The sequence below is a fragment of the Lipophrys pholis genome (assembly GCF_963383615.2).
Source record: "Lipophrys pholis genome assembly, chromosome: 17".
NCBI lineage: Eukaryota > Metazoa > Chordata > Actinopteri > Blenniiformes > Blenniidae > Lipophrys > Lipophrys pholis.
In genome coordinates, this window is record NC_137643.1 from 14,507,143 (window position 1) to 14,525,261 (window position 18,119).

The 18,119-nt window shown below is 43.7% G+C and overlaps 1 protein-coding gene across 1 annotated transcript; it reads right to left on the reverse strand.

Annotated features, from left to right (window-relative positions):
* Positions 1-972: 972 nt before the first annotated feature.
* jazf1a (JAZF zinc finger 1a) lies at positions 973-13,683 on the reverse strand. Its single transcript, XM_080485312.1, has 5 exons — positions 13,362-13,683; positions 4,947-5,019; positions 3,609-3,805; positions 2,103-2,272; positions 973-1,466 (listed from the first exon to the last, which is right to left on the reverse strand). Exons 1-5 carry the CDS (start codon positions 13,474-13,476, stop codon positions 1,290-1,292), a joined length of 732 nt encoding a protein of 243 aa, XP_080341438.1. The 5' UTR covers positions 13,477-13,683; the 3' UTR covers positions 973-1,289.
* Positions 13,684-18,119: the final 4,436 nt, after the last annotated feature.

Sequence of the window (18,119 nt, forward strand, 5' to 3'; positions counted from 1 at the left end):
TTGTGTACACACACTCATCTACACATTGCGGAGGCGCCACAAACGAGAAAAATCACTGCTGCACGTTTGGTGGCGACCTCCCTCTCCCTCCCCCCTCCCCCCTCATCAGGCACATGTTATGGTCAATGTTTGGCAGTGGAGAGCTGTTGGCAACTATCAAGGAGGGGGAAAAAAAAAAATAAAAAAAAATAAAAAATAATTCCATGAGGTCTTGGCAAATGTGATACAGCATGAGGCTTAACCGCTTTTCCCAGTTAAGTCTGCGGTTCGTAGCTCTGGCACTCTGGAATGAGGAAAACACACGAGACGCGGGTAGATGAAATGTTTTTCCGATATGGATTGATCGCCTGGGTCGTCACTGATTCAGACTGTGTCAAGCTGATAGGAATGTCAGCTCCCACTGCCTCAGGAGAACTTGACTTTGAACCAGGAACCCAGCCAGCTGTCCCACCTTTGACCTCTGAGGTGACGAAGCTGCCCATCGCAGCGGTTGAGGAATGAAAGAAATGCTGACCCATACATAAAAAAGAACACACTAAATCTAAAACACTGACAAAAATATATAAAATAAAGCTTGAAAATAAAGTGTAACTATTCATGTATATGTATATGCTTATGAATACTTTTATAGATTTTTTTTATATACACATACATATCTGTCTATGGTTTATATATCAATATATCTATTTAAAGTATAACTTATGTGCAGAAAAGCCCCTGAAGTGACAGCGAAGGCACAGATATAAGCTCAGCTGGACTCTGCAGCTAAAGGGAGTGTATCAACCACTGAGCTTACATCAACGCCAGAAGTCAACTTCGTCCTGCTCACATCACAAGTAGGACAAAAAATATATATATAAAAAAAAAAAAAGGCAGGGCTTGGTTGCACTTTCTGTTTCTCGTTTCGTTTTCTTTCGCTTCTTCGCTCTTATTTCTTGTTTGTTTTTTTGTCTTTTCTTTCTGTTTTTTTTTACAGTTAGCACCTTATGTGAGTCAAACAATAGAGGAAAAATAAACGTGATAGCATATACGAATGTGCAAATGTACATCAATAATAATACTAAAAAGATAACTTTTTCTATTTCCAAAAAATACAAGTGATATAACATGGATAGAAAAGGAAAAAAAAAAAAAAAAAGCGTAATGCAATGATTAAAAAAATAAGATAAAATAAAAAAAATACAAAAAAAAAATTAAAGCATGCACTTGATCCTTTAGTGTGTAGGATAAGAAGGAAAAAGGGGGTCAGGGCTTGTGTTTGGGGTAGCTGATTGGCATCGCCGCGGCCGCTAGCCTTGAATCTTGCGCAGGATCTCGGTGGAGACGGGCGGGTGGAAGTTGATGGTGTGGTGTCTCAGGCCCTGCGAGGTCTTGTAGCTCTTGCCGCAGCGGCACTTGAACGGCTTCCTCACGCGGATCTGGGTGCGGTGGCCGTTCTTGGCGTGGTATTTGATACCATTCACATTCTGATTGGGGGGGGGGGTTCGGGGATGAACGAGAGGAGACGGGTTACAATGAGCACTTTTGTTTGTGTGTGTGTGTGGCACTATGGCATTGCTGCAGGAATTCATATCCAGTGATTCTATGCATACTCAGGCTTCCATATCCAAACCAAAAGCCTAAATATTCGTACTTTTGAGTGAAAAACATGGGAGTATTTCTTTAGTAGATGGCAACGTTGAGTCACTTTGTTCACACATTTGAATGTTATCAAATCTCTAAAAGCAGCCACAGCGACGCTTTTGGTGTCAATGTTCGATCTGCGTCAAACCGTCAGACAAACACCAAATGTAGCTTTCCATCCTTGGAATGCAAAGGGTATCAAAGAGCAACGTTCCCACATTGTCCACTCACAGATCATCTGAATGAGGTCTTTGTTCCTGGCCGAGATAAAAATCAACCAAAGCAAATACACCATGATATATTTATCTCAGCTCCTAATCATGACATTTTGGATTTACAATGGTCTTTTTCAAAACCAAATGTCTAAACATGTGATATCCAAACAAAAGCTCTAGTGTGGACTTCCTCCAATATGAAGCCTCATGTTCTTTGGCTGCACTGACTGGACGTGACCTTTCCGTTCCCCGGTGTAGCCTTACCTTGTATCTCTTCTTACACCCGGGGACGGGGCAGGCGAACGGCTTCTCCTCTCCTCCGTTCATGCACATGGAGCTCAGGATGGACTCGGAGCTGATGGCGCTTTCTGTGGTCCACGACTCATCGCTGTCCGACTCCTCATAGTCTACCTCCTCCTCATCATACTCACTGCCTGAAGGCAAGATGGTGCCACACAGAACAAAACATACACTTGTCACTGCAGATGAAATATTGATGAGGATATACCCAAAAGGACGTCATGCCTTTGGAATTTACCAAACAGCAAATGATATGTGGCTTCTTTATTTATACTTTTCTCAGGATTTTGTCTTTTTCTTTTTTTCTGTAATGAATTAGCAGCCCACATGTCACTGGAAGCAGACAAAACACAAGTGGTGTGCATGTGTATGTGTGTCTGACTGAGCCTGTGAGTCAAAACATGGGGATTGGCACTGAGAAAGAGATCATTAAGGGGGAGTGATCCCCATTGCTCAGCCTGGAAAAGGAGCTTTACTCAGAGCAGAACATTTTCCACTAACATGCTCGTGCACACTCTGCCACATACCACATAACTAAAACTTCCAAACACACACACACACACACACACACACACACGAAGGCCCACTGACCCCCCACCATCTCACAGGAAATGCTGCACCTCAGCATGAGGAAATGGATGGCACCCTGGCACATGTTGAAAGAGAGTGTGTGTGTGTAAGCTCAGACCTAACACTACGTTTGGAACCATTTGGGCTGGAATTGGACATCTGCTTCTGGGCTGTGCAACACACGGCCCCATGTGAACACACAGCGTGACAGCTGCTATGTAATTAGCAGAGTGTTGACTGGCCTGTTCACTGCAGGAGCCACCAAACACACACACACACACACACACACACACACACACACACACACACACACACACACACACACACACACACACACACACACACACACACACACACACACACACACACACACACACACACACTTTTGCAGCAGATTTTCCTCAACATTTAATAATTTGGGGTTCCCAAACGTGCGGTTTCTTCTCAGTTGCATGACTGAATGAAGTGCGAGCTGGCTCGAGCTTTTCAGGCAGGTAGTTTCAAGTCATTTTTCCACTTTGTGCTTCTCCTGCTCTGAAATAACCTGCATACCATTTGCATTACAAATATCTTCATTTGCTGCTTGGTGCCCATGATGGCGCAATCATAACTGTAAGCTTATTTCCCCTCCCCCACCTCGAGCACAGCCAGAGGGGTTAATTAGCATCAGTCACATTCAGCACCTCCGTTTCCTCTACATGTTTATGCAATCCATCTTTTTTTCCCCCCCTTTCAAAGCATGTTTCAACACACACACACACACACACACACACACACACACACACACACACACACACACACACACACACACACACACACACACACACACACACACACACACACACACACACACACACACACACACACACACACACACACACACACACACACCTGTCATACCTGTAGGTGTGCTGCTGCGGAATGAGGAGGAAGGGGTGATGGGGGGCGTGACGGGAGGCGTCAGGTTACCGCTGGTGTGGCGGGGAGGCGTGGCCGTGCTGTTCCTGGACACTCCGCCTGTGATGGACAGGGACAGCTTGGGTGTGGCCTTCTTCTTCATGGTCTCCTGCTCCCGGCGTGCCGCGTCCGTCATGAACCTGCCGCCATGCAAGAGGTGTGGTCATTCCGTGTTTTAAATAGCTGTGGCATCATTTTACTTTTATTTGCAGGCTGAGGCGTGTGGAGAAATAACCCCAAACACATTTTGGTCTTTCTGCAACACAGCTTCCCTTCAACAACCAGCTGATCCTCTGATCCACATCTGCATGGTGTTTAATTTATCAATAAACCTTCCCCAGCTCCCACAATTTGATCAAACACCTGAAGTTACGTTCTATCAATTGAAGAAACGAGAGGGATTCATGACAGATTACAAGAATAAAAGGGATAAATTCACCTTTTTTTTTGTGACCAGTTCAGGGCTATATAAAATTACCTAGTCCCACATCGCGAAAACTGCTAATTAGCACACATTTGATGAGGGTTTTTCTCACACCTAGTTTATTTGGATGTTTCAGTACATTTATTTGATGAGTTTTGGCTGTTCTTCAATCACTGGTGAGATAATTCTGCAGGAAATGATAGTTATTTTAATCTAGAGGATAAGCAGATGCATAAACACATACCTTATTGGTGAGACAGATATGTAGGTTCATAATACAGAAAATAATGTATTACTCATGACTGAGTGGAATTCAACTTTCATAATTATTGTAGCCGTTTTGTCGACATTCAGGAAAACTTTGGCAGGCACAAAATCCTTAAGTGAACTGCTGATTATAAATACACCATCATTATATGTATTTAAAATACACTTGACATTTACAACCTTACCACGTGAATAACAATCACACAAAACAAACCTCCGTCTTTCTTCCCTTCTCCGTTTCATCATTATCTTTTATTCAATGTAGGGATTTAATGGTACATTAAGTGGGATGTGACACATCGGTTCGCCACACAAATAACACACTCATGTCGTAACTCTGCGATCGACGCCTCTGGCTGCACCGTTCGCAGCGCGGCGAGTCGGGAGCCACCACTGTCTTGTGTGGTTTTTGTGTGCTGGGCTGTGGATGAGTCGATGCTGTGTCTATGGGAAGACATCAGTCATTTGGGATGCTCTCCGCAAGCCACATGTACACACACGTAAGCCAACGCAGGCTTTCACTGATGGATCAACGCTGCCCTCTATGGATGGGTGGACACTTGTCACCGTGTCAATAAATGTGTGAGTACCTGTTGATGTAGCTTAGGGCCAGATAAGTGGGCTGCTGTTGCTCCTGCTTCTCCAAGACCCGCGGATCTGTGTCTGAGAGAGAGAGAGAGGGAGAGAGAATGAGGGAGAAAAGAGAGAGAGAGACATTCAGACTAGTCACGGCTCCTCGAGGAGGGAAAATGCTGTGTGAATGCCCTTAGTATGCCGCTGACTCATACTAAGACTCATGGCTGTTTTCTTCTTGCCAGACAGCCTTGATACATTGCTGGATGTTTCTCACACTGGGCTCTCTGTGTTGCTTCATGATATGCTTCACCCCGCAGATACACTTCAGATGCTTTCATAAGTGACACGTTATGACGCCGGCATCGGGCCCCCTCTTATTTACAACCGATTCCTTTCCTTCCCAAACTGACCCAAGGCTGTTTAACCATTGCTGCCAGAGTCTGTGAATGTGGCGAAAGTGAAATTAGTCTGAGAGTGAGGGCGCAACATGGAGGCTGTGATGAATGTACACAGTGTATTAGTCAAGGCGCACACACGCGCTTTTTCCAGTTGACTTGCTAAAGTCAGTAACACTACAGTAGGCAACTTCCACTGCCCGAGGGAAACAGTGTTAACTTCAAAGTCCCACCTCCCACCCCCTGGAAAACAGGAGCAAGTGTGCATGAAAACACTGCGGGTGGGGGCGCATCTGTGAACTACCAGTGCCACCAAGTGTTCAACGAGGGGAACAATCAGAGAGAAGTGCATGAAAGTGTGTGTGCTTAGACTTATGCTGGGACATCTGCGTCTGTGTGAGAGAGTGTGAACACGTCAACATGACTACAGCAGCACATGTGACGCTTGAAGGATGGATTACAATCTAGATTGGAGGGTTGATTCATTCCTGGGCAACAATTCACCACAGTGTGTGTGTGTGTGTGTGTGTGTGTGTGTGTGTGTGTGTGTGTGTGTGTGTGTGTGTGTGTGTGTGTGTGTGTGTGTGTGTGTGTGTTGGCCTCCTCGTTGGTTTTTGAGCTTTCACACCTCATAATTAAAAAAGAATGCAGACTTCCCACGGTGCGCAGAAACACTGAGGGGAAAAAGCAGCAAATAAGAAAACAACTGCTTCTACGACCTTCTGCTTCAGGAGGAACCAGAGTCACTCACATGTGACTTTTCAAAGCACTTCGCTCAAAAGCCTAACCTAAGGGGAAGAAAAGGACAGCCTGAGTATGCATCTACAAACATGGGCTGGCACACAAACGCTCTCATGTGAGGTGGTCCACAGAGGTGGTCTTTGGAAGTCTTTTTACAGCAAAGCTTTAATAATCCGACCTGCTGTTCTGATGTAGAGTCCAGAGCACCGGGTGAAGCACAAACACACAGTTCTGACAAGGCATGGCAACATTCCAACCCCTTATCTGTTGCAATACTTGGACAATAAACATTTCAGCCCCAGTGGCAAAATAGTGTTGACAGCTTATCTGCCTCTTATAAATAATAGATTCTGTTGAATGGCAATAAATTAACCAAAATCACAGACAACTGATCATCACTGACTCAAAATACTCTAATGTGGATTTCAATAAAAGCTTGTCTACTACATTACAGTGCCACTGATGTCCTTATGATGTATAATCTGCAAAAAAGTCTCTGAAATACAAGCAAGCAGCATAAGACATATATTTTAAAATACTGACACCGTTGCAGCAGTTTTATGTGCACATACTTTTGTTCAGGCCTAGTTTTTATGATCACATTGCGCTCTCACTGAGAGGAAGCATTGCCAATGTATCACTGTGAAGCAGAATTCACCAAGCATTGGATTGTTGACCCACTAATGGAGAACATGAGCTGGGTTCAGAGACCGTAGAGAGGCAGGTTTGTTCTACCCAACAGGTGAAAACAGTTACATATCAGATATGGTCACTTGCCCAAAGAAAACGTGTAAATGTGGATATCACCAAAATGGAAACGACAATAATTCCTTGTTTTTCTGGCCTGACTGATTAATCGGCCAGCCAATTATAGTGATTAGAGAATGATCAGTAATGGGCCAAAAGTTGGCCAATTGACGCCGATGTTCACACCTATTTTTAACTAAGAAAATGCTGGAAATAGACTACAGTGTTTTCCTGATGTTATGTATCCAGTAGAGGACACACTGACTCCAGTCGTCACACGTGAGCGAATTAGTGAAGAATGAAAAGCGAACGGCGCATTTAGTGAACCGAGTGGTTAACCTCAGTGGTAAGTTAACTAGTTTGTGAAATAAACAACAACTCAATAAGTTTCCCATTTCCCATGACGTGCCTTGTTGTGTCATTCATGCCTGACTGATATGTGAGCAAACTAAAGTTGGGATAACCAAGCTTAAATAAACATGCCCACCTGTTGCCAAATTTGAAGATCTGTTGCCAGATTAGTCCTTCTGTTTGGGAAACCTCTCCTTAATAAACTACTGTGTTGAACAATTACAACTTTAGTGCTGCTTTCCAAACAAAACAGAGAAAAAAAGGAAGAACTTTGTACGGTTGGAGCAGTAGCTTATTGAAGCCTGTTTTTGTTAATAAGAGATGTATAAATATTGAGCAAAACTGAGTTTGACATGCGTGCTGCTGTTCGGGGAGGCCCCTCAGGAAAATTAACCGCTCACTCATGCCTTAACGCTCCTGCAGACTAAGGTTGATCACCCGCGACACCGAACAAGGTGGATTCCAGAAAATCGGGTATGACAGGAAGTTTGACGGCACAATGTCGCCCTCCATTGAATTGGAGGTGATAATTGCTCAAACGTAGTTCATTATGCGAAAACAATTATTCTGTAAATCATCTATGTCAACCACAAGTGCAACCGGGGAAAATCATGGTATAAAAGCAGATAAGAGGCCGTGGAAGGGATTCAGGCTTGGATGACTTTTGGCTGCATTTTCACAAATTATTAGAAGCTGAAATGACTTTCTTTTTCACGTCATCATAATATTACTTTAAGCTGTCAATAGTCACTCGATTGTGACAACAGCAGTCCGTGACCTCCTCTCACAGTACGATATAAGACCACAGATCTCCAGCCACAATCAAGGATATTTTGATTGCTTGCGTTTCGTCTGAGACCACCAAGGTCCCACCATGTATCGCCGCCCTGCTTGATGCTACAATCTGATGTCCCTCTGCTCCTTCTCACCGGCATCAAGTCACTGTATAATATTGAAGAGCTGCAGAGACCCGAGTAGGGTCCATTCATTTGTAAGACCTGAAAAACACTAGTTTGCACTGGTCCAGACACTGAAGTCAGCTTCTAAGTAGTCGTCAATCAAGTGTGTGCGAAAACAAACCAGCTGAGGGCAGTTTAATGGCTGAATGGCAAAAATGCCGGCAGAGGAAAAAAAAAAAAAAAAAAAGGAAGTTATTAACTTGTGATGTGCAAGAAACAGCGGATTGTGGATGAGGTAAGTGTGTGTATGTGTGTGTGTGTATTGGAGGGGGTTGGGTGTTGGTCGGAGTCCGGCGAGCCAGGTGCGGCGAGCGAGAGCCGCAGTAAATGTTCGCTGCTTTTACGACTTCCGCTCACCTAGCAAGACAGGAAGCTCATACCAGGCTGCTGATCAGGAAAAGGGCCTGCACGGGCACACGGCAACTCATTTCATTCCCATTTCAGATTTATACTGCATGGATTTAGCGGGCTACTGTGCATCTAAGTGCGTCCCCCACTTCAGGACACGTGGTATGCAAGCCCGAAGCAGCTCACTGACTCAAGATGTCTGCGAAAAAAAAAAAAAAACTCCCTAATTAACAATCCTGCACACAATCAACAGCTACTTGACTCATTACATCCATCTCTCATCAGCGGCCCACTGCTGCCCCCTGCTGAACGCACATGCGCTCACACGTGTGTAAAGGGGTCTGTGTATGGGTTTCTTTAGGTGTGTATGTGTTGAAACCAGGCCAAGAATGCATGGCTTGTTTTGCAGCCCGCTAATTAAGCCATAGAGAGCATTTTAACGTGTTTCTAGAGCAGCAGGCAGCCGGATGAGAGGGAGAAGAGAGGAGGAGGAGCGCGGGGAGGGGGATTCAACTGGGGTAAAGGCAAACTTCTCTGTAATTACGCTTCCCAGTGCTTGGCGGGGCGCTCGGGCCCTGCAACTTCCTAGAGGCTGTGTGTGTGTGTGTGTGTGTGTGTGTGTGTGTGTGTGTGTGTGTGTGTGTGTGTGTGTGTGTGTGTGTGTGTGTGTGTGTGTCTGTGGTTATTGGACCTATGAGTAGGGTGAAACGAGAGGGGGACACAGTCTCCAGTTTGGGATGCCAGTCCAGTAATTGCTCTGCAACACCCGGACAGATCATTTAGGTTTTATGGTGAACTCAAGTCTTACACATGAAACGCATAAGCACACGTGCACCATGGAGCAACCAAATAATGTAATAAAGGACAATAACACAACACCTGCCAGTGACGAGACAATTTAGAAATGATAAGAAAACAATGTCATACCTTGCCAGTAGTTTCCAAAAGTATTTTGGCCAATAGCAGAATAACCTTTAACCAATAATTTTACAAGTTATTCCATTATTGAAATAGTAGAAATGTCCCGATCACACACCCGATACCGATCAGATTTTTCAGATTTGAGTATCGGCTGATAACGATACTTAGATTGCTATATTGCAAATATACTTATAGTACATTATAGCTGCAACTAAGTTGTCTAAAGCTAAAAGCTTCACTGGAAGAAGTTTTGCACAGCTAGAATTATTGTAAAATTCACTTTTATCAATATTCTTCTCAGAATGACATCAGTATTTATTTTAACTTTTTTCAGTCACAACAAAAAAATTGATTATTCCACTCTATGCTTTCAGGCAGGTCACAAACGGAGCTCAGTGGACAGCAACTGATGTAAAAAAAAAGATCAGCAAGGTGATCAGCTGGATTTACCAAGACCCAATCAATCACAAATCGCTAATATCGTCCCCGATCAGATATCCACCAATCCGATTGGGACGTCCCTATGAAATACATTTGAAAAAATGTATTAAAATTTCAGTTATTAATGCAACAACTCATCAATAGGACAGCCTTTCCTTGGACGTAAAATAATCTTTGGGCAGTTTGTTTATCGGAAATAGTGGCTTATATCAATTCATCAAACATACACAGAATGCAGTATTATCACTCATGAGTATGGTTGTGATTCTTTTTAAATATTCTACCAGATCATTTACAAATTATTACGTGGTTGGCTATTAATAGATTACTGGTTGCCACACAACACATCTTGTAAAAGTGAAATTGGTATGGGAAACAATCTGGTAGCTGGGGCCATGCTAAATATATCATCCTATATATAGAAGAAGCAATGTCAAGTCTCAAATAAAGCTGATGAATTGCATATTGTACCTGGAGAAAACCCATACAGGAAGAACATGCTAAATGCCCCCAGGCCTAACCCCGACTCTAATCTCACTAACTACTACTCCACAGCTTGGTCACAATAGTTACATATATAACATTTATATTGAACTCACGAAATTTTAACTGGTGGCCTATTGGCCAAACAAGCATTTGTTCCTGTCTTTGAAGCAAGTTTCCAAAATTTTATAAGTTGTTGGTTTTGCAGGTGGACACTTTAAGCACATATGAACTAGTTTTACTGTATTTACTTCAAGGAAAAACATAAAATGCATGCACGTTGTTTAATATTCAATACATATTTCCTTTTTGGCAGTGAGAGTGTAATGTATGCTTCAAAGTTGCCCATCTCTGGTTTAAACTCAATCAGTGCATCAGTATGTGTTTAGAATATAAAATGTTTTCTTAGGTCAACTGCCTTTAACTCAAAATACTCAAAGTGCCACTCTTTAGTGTGATTATAGCATCTTTATGAGCTACAGCAGAATAATTATCATCATGCTTTAGCAGATCTTTATTTTTTCCAACACGGTGTTGCCATGACGACTCATCTACCTTTTATCCCTGAAATTAAACCACATTCATTTGGATAAAATCCCAAGTTAATTCTTTCCAAACAAAGCTGACATGTTTGGGATTCCCCCTTTGCGCCCACCAATATTCTGCTTTCACAAGCTTCTCTTTCTAATCTCACTCTTAATATCTATCTGAGCCCCCCCCCCCCCCCCAACCCACCCACCCATTTGTTTGGCGGCTTGTTTTCACTGGGGACAAAGGCAGGTATGTGCTTGCACAGGTGAAAACCCACCACGCCGCTGCCGTGCACGCATGCAGAGGCGCCCTGACATCACTGCATTCCTTGGACCTTACCTAGACCCGTCGCACAACAGCCCAACACTAAACGCTAACTCGCTTCCTCTTGCATTCAAGCTGTAATCTAAACAGTGCGGGTATGTCATTGGAGGGCTGCTACCCTCTCTTCAAGGATGAGGTCAGCGCTCAAGACCCACATGTTAGGAAGTTTTCTCACGGAAGGCATCGGGGTGGGCTCATCTGGTTACTGTGTGTTGTGTTAGTAAAAGCAAGAGTCTAAATAACACGCATGTTGAGAAAACGGTATTAAATACGGGTCTGAATCACAGGCAGGAAAATACATTGGAGGGCATTTCTTTTAGGACTAGGAAGCACATAAGTTGCCCTACCACCAGAGGGCAGCACAGTCTACAGCAAGAATTAAATGTAAGTTGCCTGAGCAGATTCATAAACCCAGCCATGAGTCAATCTGACTCACTTTTACCACATCTTGCAACACGAAGCACAAGCTTTCTTTCACCTTCAGATGAACCGATGTCCAGTTACTGCCGGATTTTTTTTTTGGGGGGGGGGGTTTCTTGGATCTGTAACCACAGAGAGGGCGCTCGGCTATCTACAACGCCTCACACAGCTAATCTGACAACCATAGTAGAGAAGACAGAAGGATCAAATGAGCTCACCGTTGGATTGATTATTGATCACGCACCACTGCACTTCTTCAAAACCTAAAGGGGAATCAAAGCCTATAAAGCGCTCCTCATCCTCTCACCTCAATCCCTCCCATCTGTCACACTTATCCCTGCAGTAACAGATCTGCAAGCACTATCGATTACATTGCATGTGATCTTGACTTCACTGAAGACCAGCAGGGGTATCAAGCCAGCAGAGGGGCGACTCATTAATTCAGAGGCTCCTCCTGGTAAACGCCCATTCTGCTCTGCTGACACTTGGGGTGAGAGGTCAAGGTAAAAAGCTGCATGGGGGATAAATTAGTGTCTGTGACGCTTGGCTTGAGGGATTGAGAAAGAAATATAAATCACTGCATCATGTTTTAATCACTAATTTGTTGACAGATTCTAAAATATACAGTGTATGGTCCATCCACCCTGTAGGTAGATTCACAGAGCATGTGCATAAAGTATAAACTACCTAAAGCCATGCTGATCCACTTTTTCGTCTTTACCTTAAAACAAACAAACAAACAAAACAAAAAAACACCTTCACTTGACTTCTGTCTCTAGTGTGATGTAACATGGTGTCTGATGCCCTCGCCACAGCTGGTTGCATGGCCATGGTCTTTGTTAGCGAGACAGCAGGTGTGCAATAACTCAGCCAACATACTGGCCCCCAACCCGGTCAGAGACTGCCAGTTGCCATGGAGACTGGCTCAATGGAGCATCCATTTTACCCCCTCACAACAGCCTCATGAGGATGGATACACGCCACAAATAATGATTACACCCCATAGGTCATAACAGTTGGAGTGTCCCTCACCACTTAATGAATCAGACTACTTTATTTTGTTTTTGCCCCCCCCCCCCTCAAAAAATAATTACATCCAGGTACTGCATGTAAAGTTCATGTATGCAAGATCATTTCTAAAAAAGCAATTTAAAATAAATTGCAGTAATACATAACATCTGAGGACTGCATGAACTTAGTGAGTATCCACACATGCATGAATGCAGTTATCACAGGAGTCAGATTCACGTCTTACAAACGATGCAACAAGTTAAAGTTTGTTTAAGACGATCTATGGGTCTGCAGGGGTTTGTTTGTGCGGATGAAGTGTCGGAGGAGCAGAGGGGGTGACGCCTGGATGCAGTAGCGGCGGCTGCGCTGCATCAGGCCTGGGAACGTAAACAGACTCTCCAGCAGCTGCAGCAGCAGCAGCAGCAGCAGCTAGCCGGGGAACCGCTGCCCGCTCGCCCGGGATGCTAGGTACACCCAGGAGACCTCCGCGGCCCTCGAGTGAGCCGCGGAGCTGACTGTCATGCGGAACGAGCCCGGGCGGGTTCGCGACGCCAAGAAAAGAGGCGTTCAGTCGGGTTAATTCGGGTTTAAGCGGCGGCGGAGGGGGGTGGGGGGAGGGAGGGAGGCGCACTCCGCCGAGCCGCGGCAGGAATAGCGGAGCGCACCGCAGCGCCGACCCGCCGTTAGCTAGCTAGCTCCGGGGGTTAGCCACCGCCAGCTAGCCGCCGAGCTCCGGCTGCCCTCCGGCCACACTCACCGATGTGATTGTCCTCGATGTGGACGATGAGTTCGGCCAGAGACTCGAACTGGAGACCGCAGCCGCCGAACCTGCAGGAATTGGAGAAGAAAGAAGCGGCGGCGATGCCCGTCATGTTCGCGGCGCTGGTGCATTCACCGGGAGAAGGGGATGCAGGAGGAAGGAGAGAGGGGGGGGAGGTGGAGGAGAGACACCGGGGAAGGAAAGGTCCGGGAGCCGGGGCGGTGAACGAGGAGGCAAGAGGCTTCGGGTCCGGGGTGGGAGCGGGGCAGAGCGCGGAGCAGCGGAGCACCGGGGGCGGCCAGACAGGACAGCGGCGGACGCAGCTGGGAGGCAGGCGTGACGGAGGGGGAGGGGGAGGGTGGAGAGTACGTCACGACCTGCCTACCTGTTGGGATCAGAAACCTACCGGGACCCGGGACCGGGACCGGAGGGGGGGCTCCAGGGTCTGACACACGACAAATTCTATCAACTCTTCTCTTTATTAAATCCACCAAGCATCAGGTGGCAGTTCAACACAAGTATTTCAAATTTTAGATTAAACATGAAATAAAATGCTGTGCCACGTGCTCATGTAAAAAAAAAGAAGATTTAATACAATTGTAAAGGTTTTTTTTATTTTTAAGAATATATTGCAGCTTAAAGTTCCATATGTAAATTCTTGTTGCACTATGACTTGATTACATTGTCTCTATTTTCATTTTTTCTTTAATTTGGGTGATATATGTCTACAACTCGAGGAATTTCCAATTCCACTCTGCCCCTTGTATGTACAGAAGAATTGACAATAAAGCTCACTCTGACTTTGAATTGTAATGGACACACACACACACACACACACACACACACACACACACACACACACACACACACACACACACACACACACACACACACACACACACACACACACACACACACAAGATCTAACAAAGTAACACAAAACTAATCAAAGCTGAAATATTATTGTCTTTAGAGTAGGGGTTCCAAAAGCTTAAGAGAAAGTCTGATTCTCTAAGTGTATCATATTCCATACTACGAGTATAATACTTGTGTCACCCCCTTCCCAAACCAGGGTTTGATTCCCTACTCCACAATCTGTCTGTCTGTCCTATCCTCTCTAATTTTGATCCCAACCCCAACTGGAACAATAGAAAGGTCTGGTTCTGCAGAAAGTCTCCACCTCTGTGCCCAGTTCTGTAGACATGTGATGACTGTGTTGTGTTTGGTGCTTAAGAAATCAAATTTAATTGAATTACTAATTCATACAATGGTCTAAATCGGAGAGTACTGATCATGGGGATGTTTTCTCATGTATGATTGCTTTCCTTTTAGTCTAAAAAAAATAATCACATAACATATAAATAGAAAGTAAAAGTATTGATAATTAAAAAAACAAAACAACATATACTTTGAGTGGAATTTTATTGTATCTGTAAAGTAAACTAACATATTTTCTAAAATAAACCTTGAGGCAAAGCCATAAGTGTGATATTAAAGCAGTTGAACACTATTTAAAATGATTTGCCAGATAATGAATACACCTAGCCAACATTACATGCCACATCTCGCCTATATGGATCAAAATAGCTTTTAACTATAAAATATTATAATGTTAAAAAAACATAAGAAAGTCTGGTGTTCAACCAAAAATGACCACCAAGTGTCAGACAAAGCATGTGCAGCCTGGAAGTTGAAAGGAAGCTCAGATGTGAAGTGGGGTCATCTTCCGTCTTAATGAACGTCCCTGCCCTACATCACCCTATCATTTTGTATTGTAACATGTGTATGGAAATGAAATACTTTCCTTGCATTGTAATTTAGTTTTCACAATTTAGATTATATTAATGCAATGAAATGAATCATACGGATTATGACTTTTCAAAGTGTGGAAGGATGATCCCGTCTTACAGAGTTTGACCTACATTATATCCCCATAACTTTCATGCTTCACATGCTTTGTCTTACACAAGGTGGTAATTTTCCACATCATAAGATATTATTAACAGCTGGTGGAATCCGTAGGGTGGAAAACCCATAGCTCTTTTGACATTTTTAAATATCAGGCAAGTTTTTTTTTCTAATCTGCAAGTATTGTTATCGAAACAATTAAAATGGTGCACTAAATTAAATTATTAATAGTTTTAGGCTTTGCTTATTTCCTATTTAACCATGATTTCATGGGGGCTGTTAAGAAAAACATTTTATTGTTTTAAATCAGCACTTCAACTTGCTATGGCTTTAAATTAAACCCATGACAGAGCTGTGTATCAATATATAATTGAAAGAAATCTTTCATAACCCACCGACCACAGAATCTATTACACCCATAAAGTTCATAGATTAATGTTACCCAATAACGGCTCAGTGGCGAAGGGAGAACTATGTCGCTATGTGTATGTCTGAGGCTCCCAGAGAGAGGAGAATGTCCTTAAATCACTGAGGTTGGCTAACCAGGGCCGGCTGGCCTGTGTTGGACCTGTTAATCGAGCGTTAAAATGGTCTGTCATAAACCACCAGCCAGAGACTTCAACAAACAGACCAAGACCCTGGGAGCACACTTTTTCTTTTTCCAACTGCTTTCCATCCGCGTGAGTCAAAATACCATACATTACACTGAAAATACTCAACGATTTGCTGCTGCTGCAACAATCATCATAAGAAAATACTCTTGAACGAAGCTCATGACATCACCAGTGTGCAGTCATTCACACATGTACACTGTAGAAACTCAGTGACTTCATCAGCTCAACACAGGTGTTCTCTCTTACACCCAAAACATGAAGAAACACACATAAACACACTCATTACACACACATGGTGTATCAGAACTGTGATAATGACGCAGCTCCCCAGCAGCATTGCACAAATGGGAAGTGGTAGCATGTGTTGTGAAAAGTGAAGGAGACAAGAAAGGATGCCGGAAGGGTTCACTGTGTGTGAACTCATCTTAATGGAGGTTTGCGGGTGGCACACGATGGCATTTTAATTTTGTGAATAGTAGCTTCTTTAAAACATGTGTGATGACAAATATTCAATCACAGTTGACACTCATTATGCAGTGCAAACTCATCAAAATAAAAGACAGGTGGTGGTGGTTTGTACTCTCTTTTGTCACAGAAGACCCACGGAAAAGTTTGCAGTTTGCATGTTCTCCCCAATCCAATGACATTTATTTGGTCACCGTAAATTGTCCCCTGCTACTGGGGTGTGTGAAAGCAAATGCAACTCTACGTTGGCTCTGACTAGTTCCTGCTCTGTGCTTACAATCAGCAAAAACAGATTCCAGCGTCCTGATAACCTATCTTGGATAAACTAGGCATAGAAGATGGATGGATGAATACTCGGACATAATGCACTCCCTCACCCAGGCATAGCCTAGAGGCACCTTGGAGCCGGCAGCCAGTGAACTTAATAGTAGCCTGCAGGTCAAATAGAGGTCGGCAAAACCACATGAATCTGTATTTGTTCAACAAGTACGATTTCATATTGCTCTGTACCCTCCAAGTGCCTCTCAAATTCAAAATGGTTGAGAATGTCATCCTAGCTCTTATACTGACCCCTGAATTCAATTAACCATCACCTGAGCCCTGAAACTTTATCTTAACCCATAAATGCTGGCAAAGATTCGGTTCAATCCCCGCAAGATAGCATGGACAACATGAGTGTAATGAGCTCCCGGGTTTCAGACCTCAAAATTAGATTAAAAGCAGGGCTCACACATGCACGACTTGTCTGATCCAAAGTTAATCTACATGTGAAAACATTGCATGTAATTGTGCTTTAAACTGTGACATTACATTTGTATAATTAAATCAATTCCAAAGTGTGTTTGTTATTATTAATTTGTTTCTAAATTTAAATGAGTGACGTATTCCACATAAGCTGGTATCATGTGAGCAGTTTGGTGGCTTTGCCAGATGTGTTTTGTAATCAAAGTGAGTTCGATGTGGAGATTGAGGTCAGTAGGTTTGTTCAACTTTTGACCAGAAACACCATATTTTGAAAGACAGTGTGACATCAGGCCCTTAGGAGACAGCTCTACAAAGCTCCCAGACTGGCTGTTAAAAGTCGCGCCGAGGTTGAAGATGCCAGATGGTAATGGCCGGTAGAGCCCCTGAGTTATGGAGGTAGTTGTAATCCTTGTGGCATTGTCTCTTCTCTAGGGCACCAGCCAGAGACTTCCTGGCTGCCGTCATACACAGTGCAGTGTGACTGTGCACTCATCTAGGGCACGTACATGCGCTGTAAAACATCCCTTATCTCCACTTAAAACACAGCGCGGTGATTCACATCCACACTGGAGAAGAGCTCAAAACACAGAATGACATCATCACAACTTCCTGTTTCCACATGTTGCCATGCCTCCCAGAATTTACATACTTTCGGCCATTGGTGGATGATGAGTAAGAGGGGCTTGGTCCCAGTTCACACTTCAACCACAACAAAACCATAGCTCCGAGTTCAACTCCAGATCAGCTGGAGCACCGGAAAACCTGACCAAACAAGGTCGAGATAAAACTCTGTGGCTTAGTTCATGTTAATGACAGGGACATTTTTTTCTTTTGAGGTAACATCACTCTGGATTATTTGAAATGATTAAACCATATTAGCCTGAATACTTTGAATATCTAAGAAGTAATGATACATGCTTACAAGTAACTGCTGTAACAGTTTCTCAAAGTCAAAACAGAGATTCTTGCTTTGATAAATCACTTTTGATATTGCGTTACACATTGAGGCAACAAGGACTTGTGG

Bases quoted from the DNA above. Each gene is read 5' to 3' on its own strand.
- jazf1a (XM_080485312.1), bottom strand. From the start codon at position 13,476: ATGACGGGCATCGCCGCCGCTTCTTTCTTCTCCAATTCCTGCAGGTTC. The intron at 2,273-3,608 runs GTATGACAGGTG...TCTTGCCTTCAG, and splicing joins CCGCAGCAGCACACCTACAG to GCAGTGAGTATGATGAGGAG. The intron at 1,467-2,102 runs GTAAGGCTACAC...CCCCCCAATCAG, and splicing joins GGTGTAAGAAGAGATACAAG to AATGTGAATGGTATCAAATA.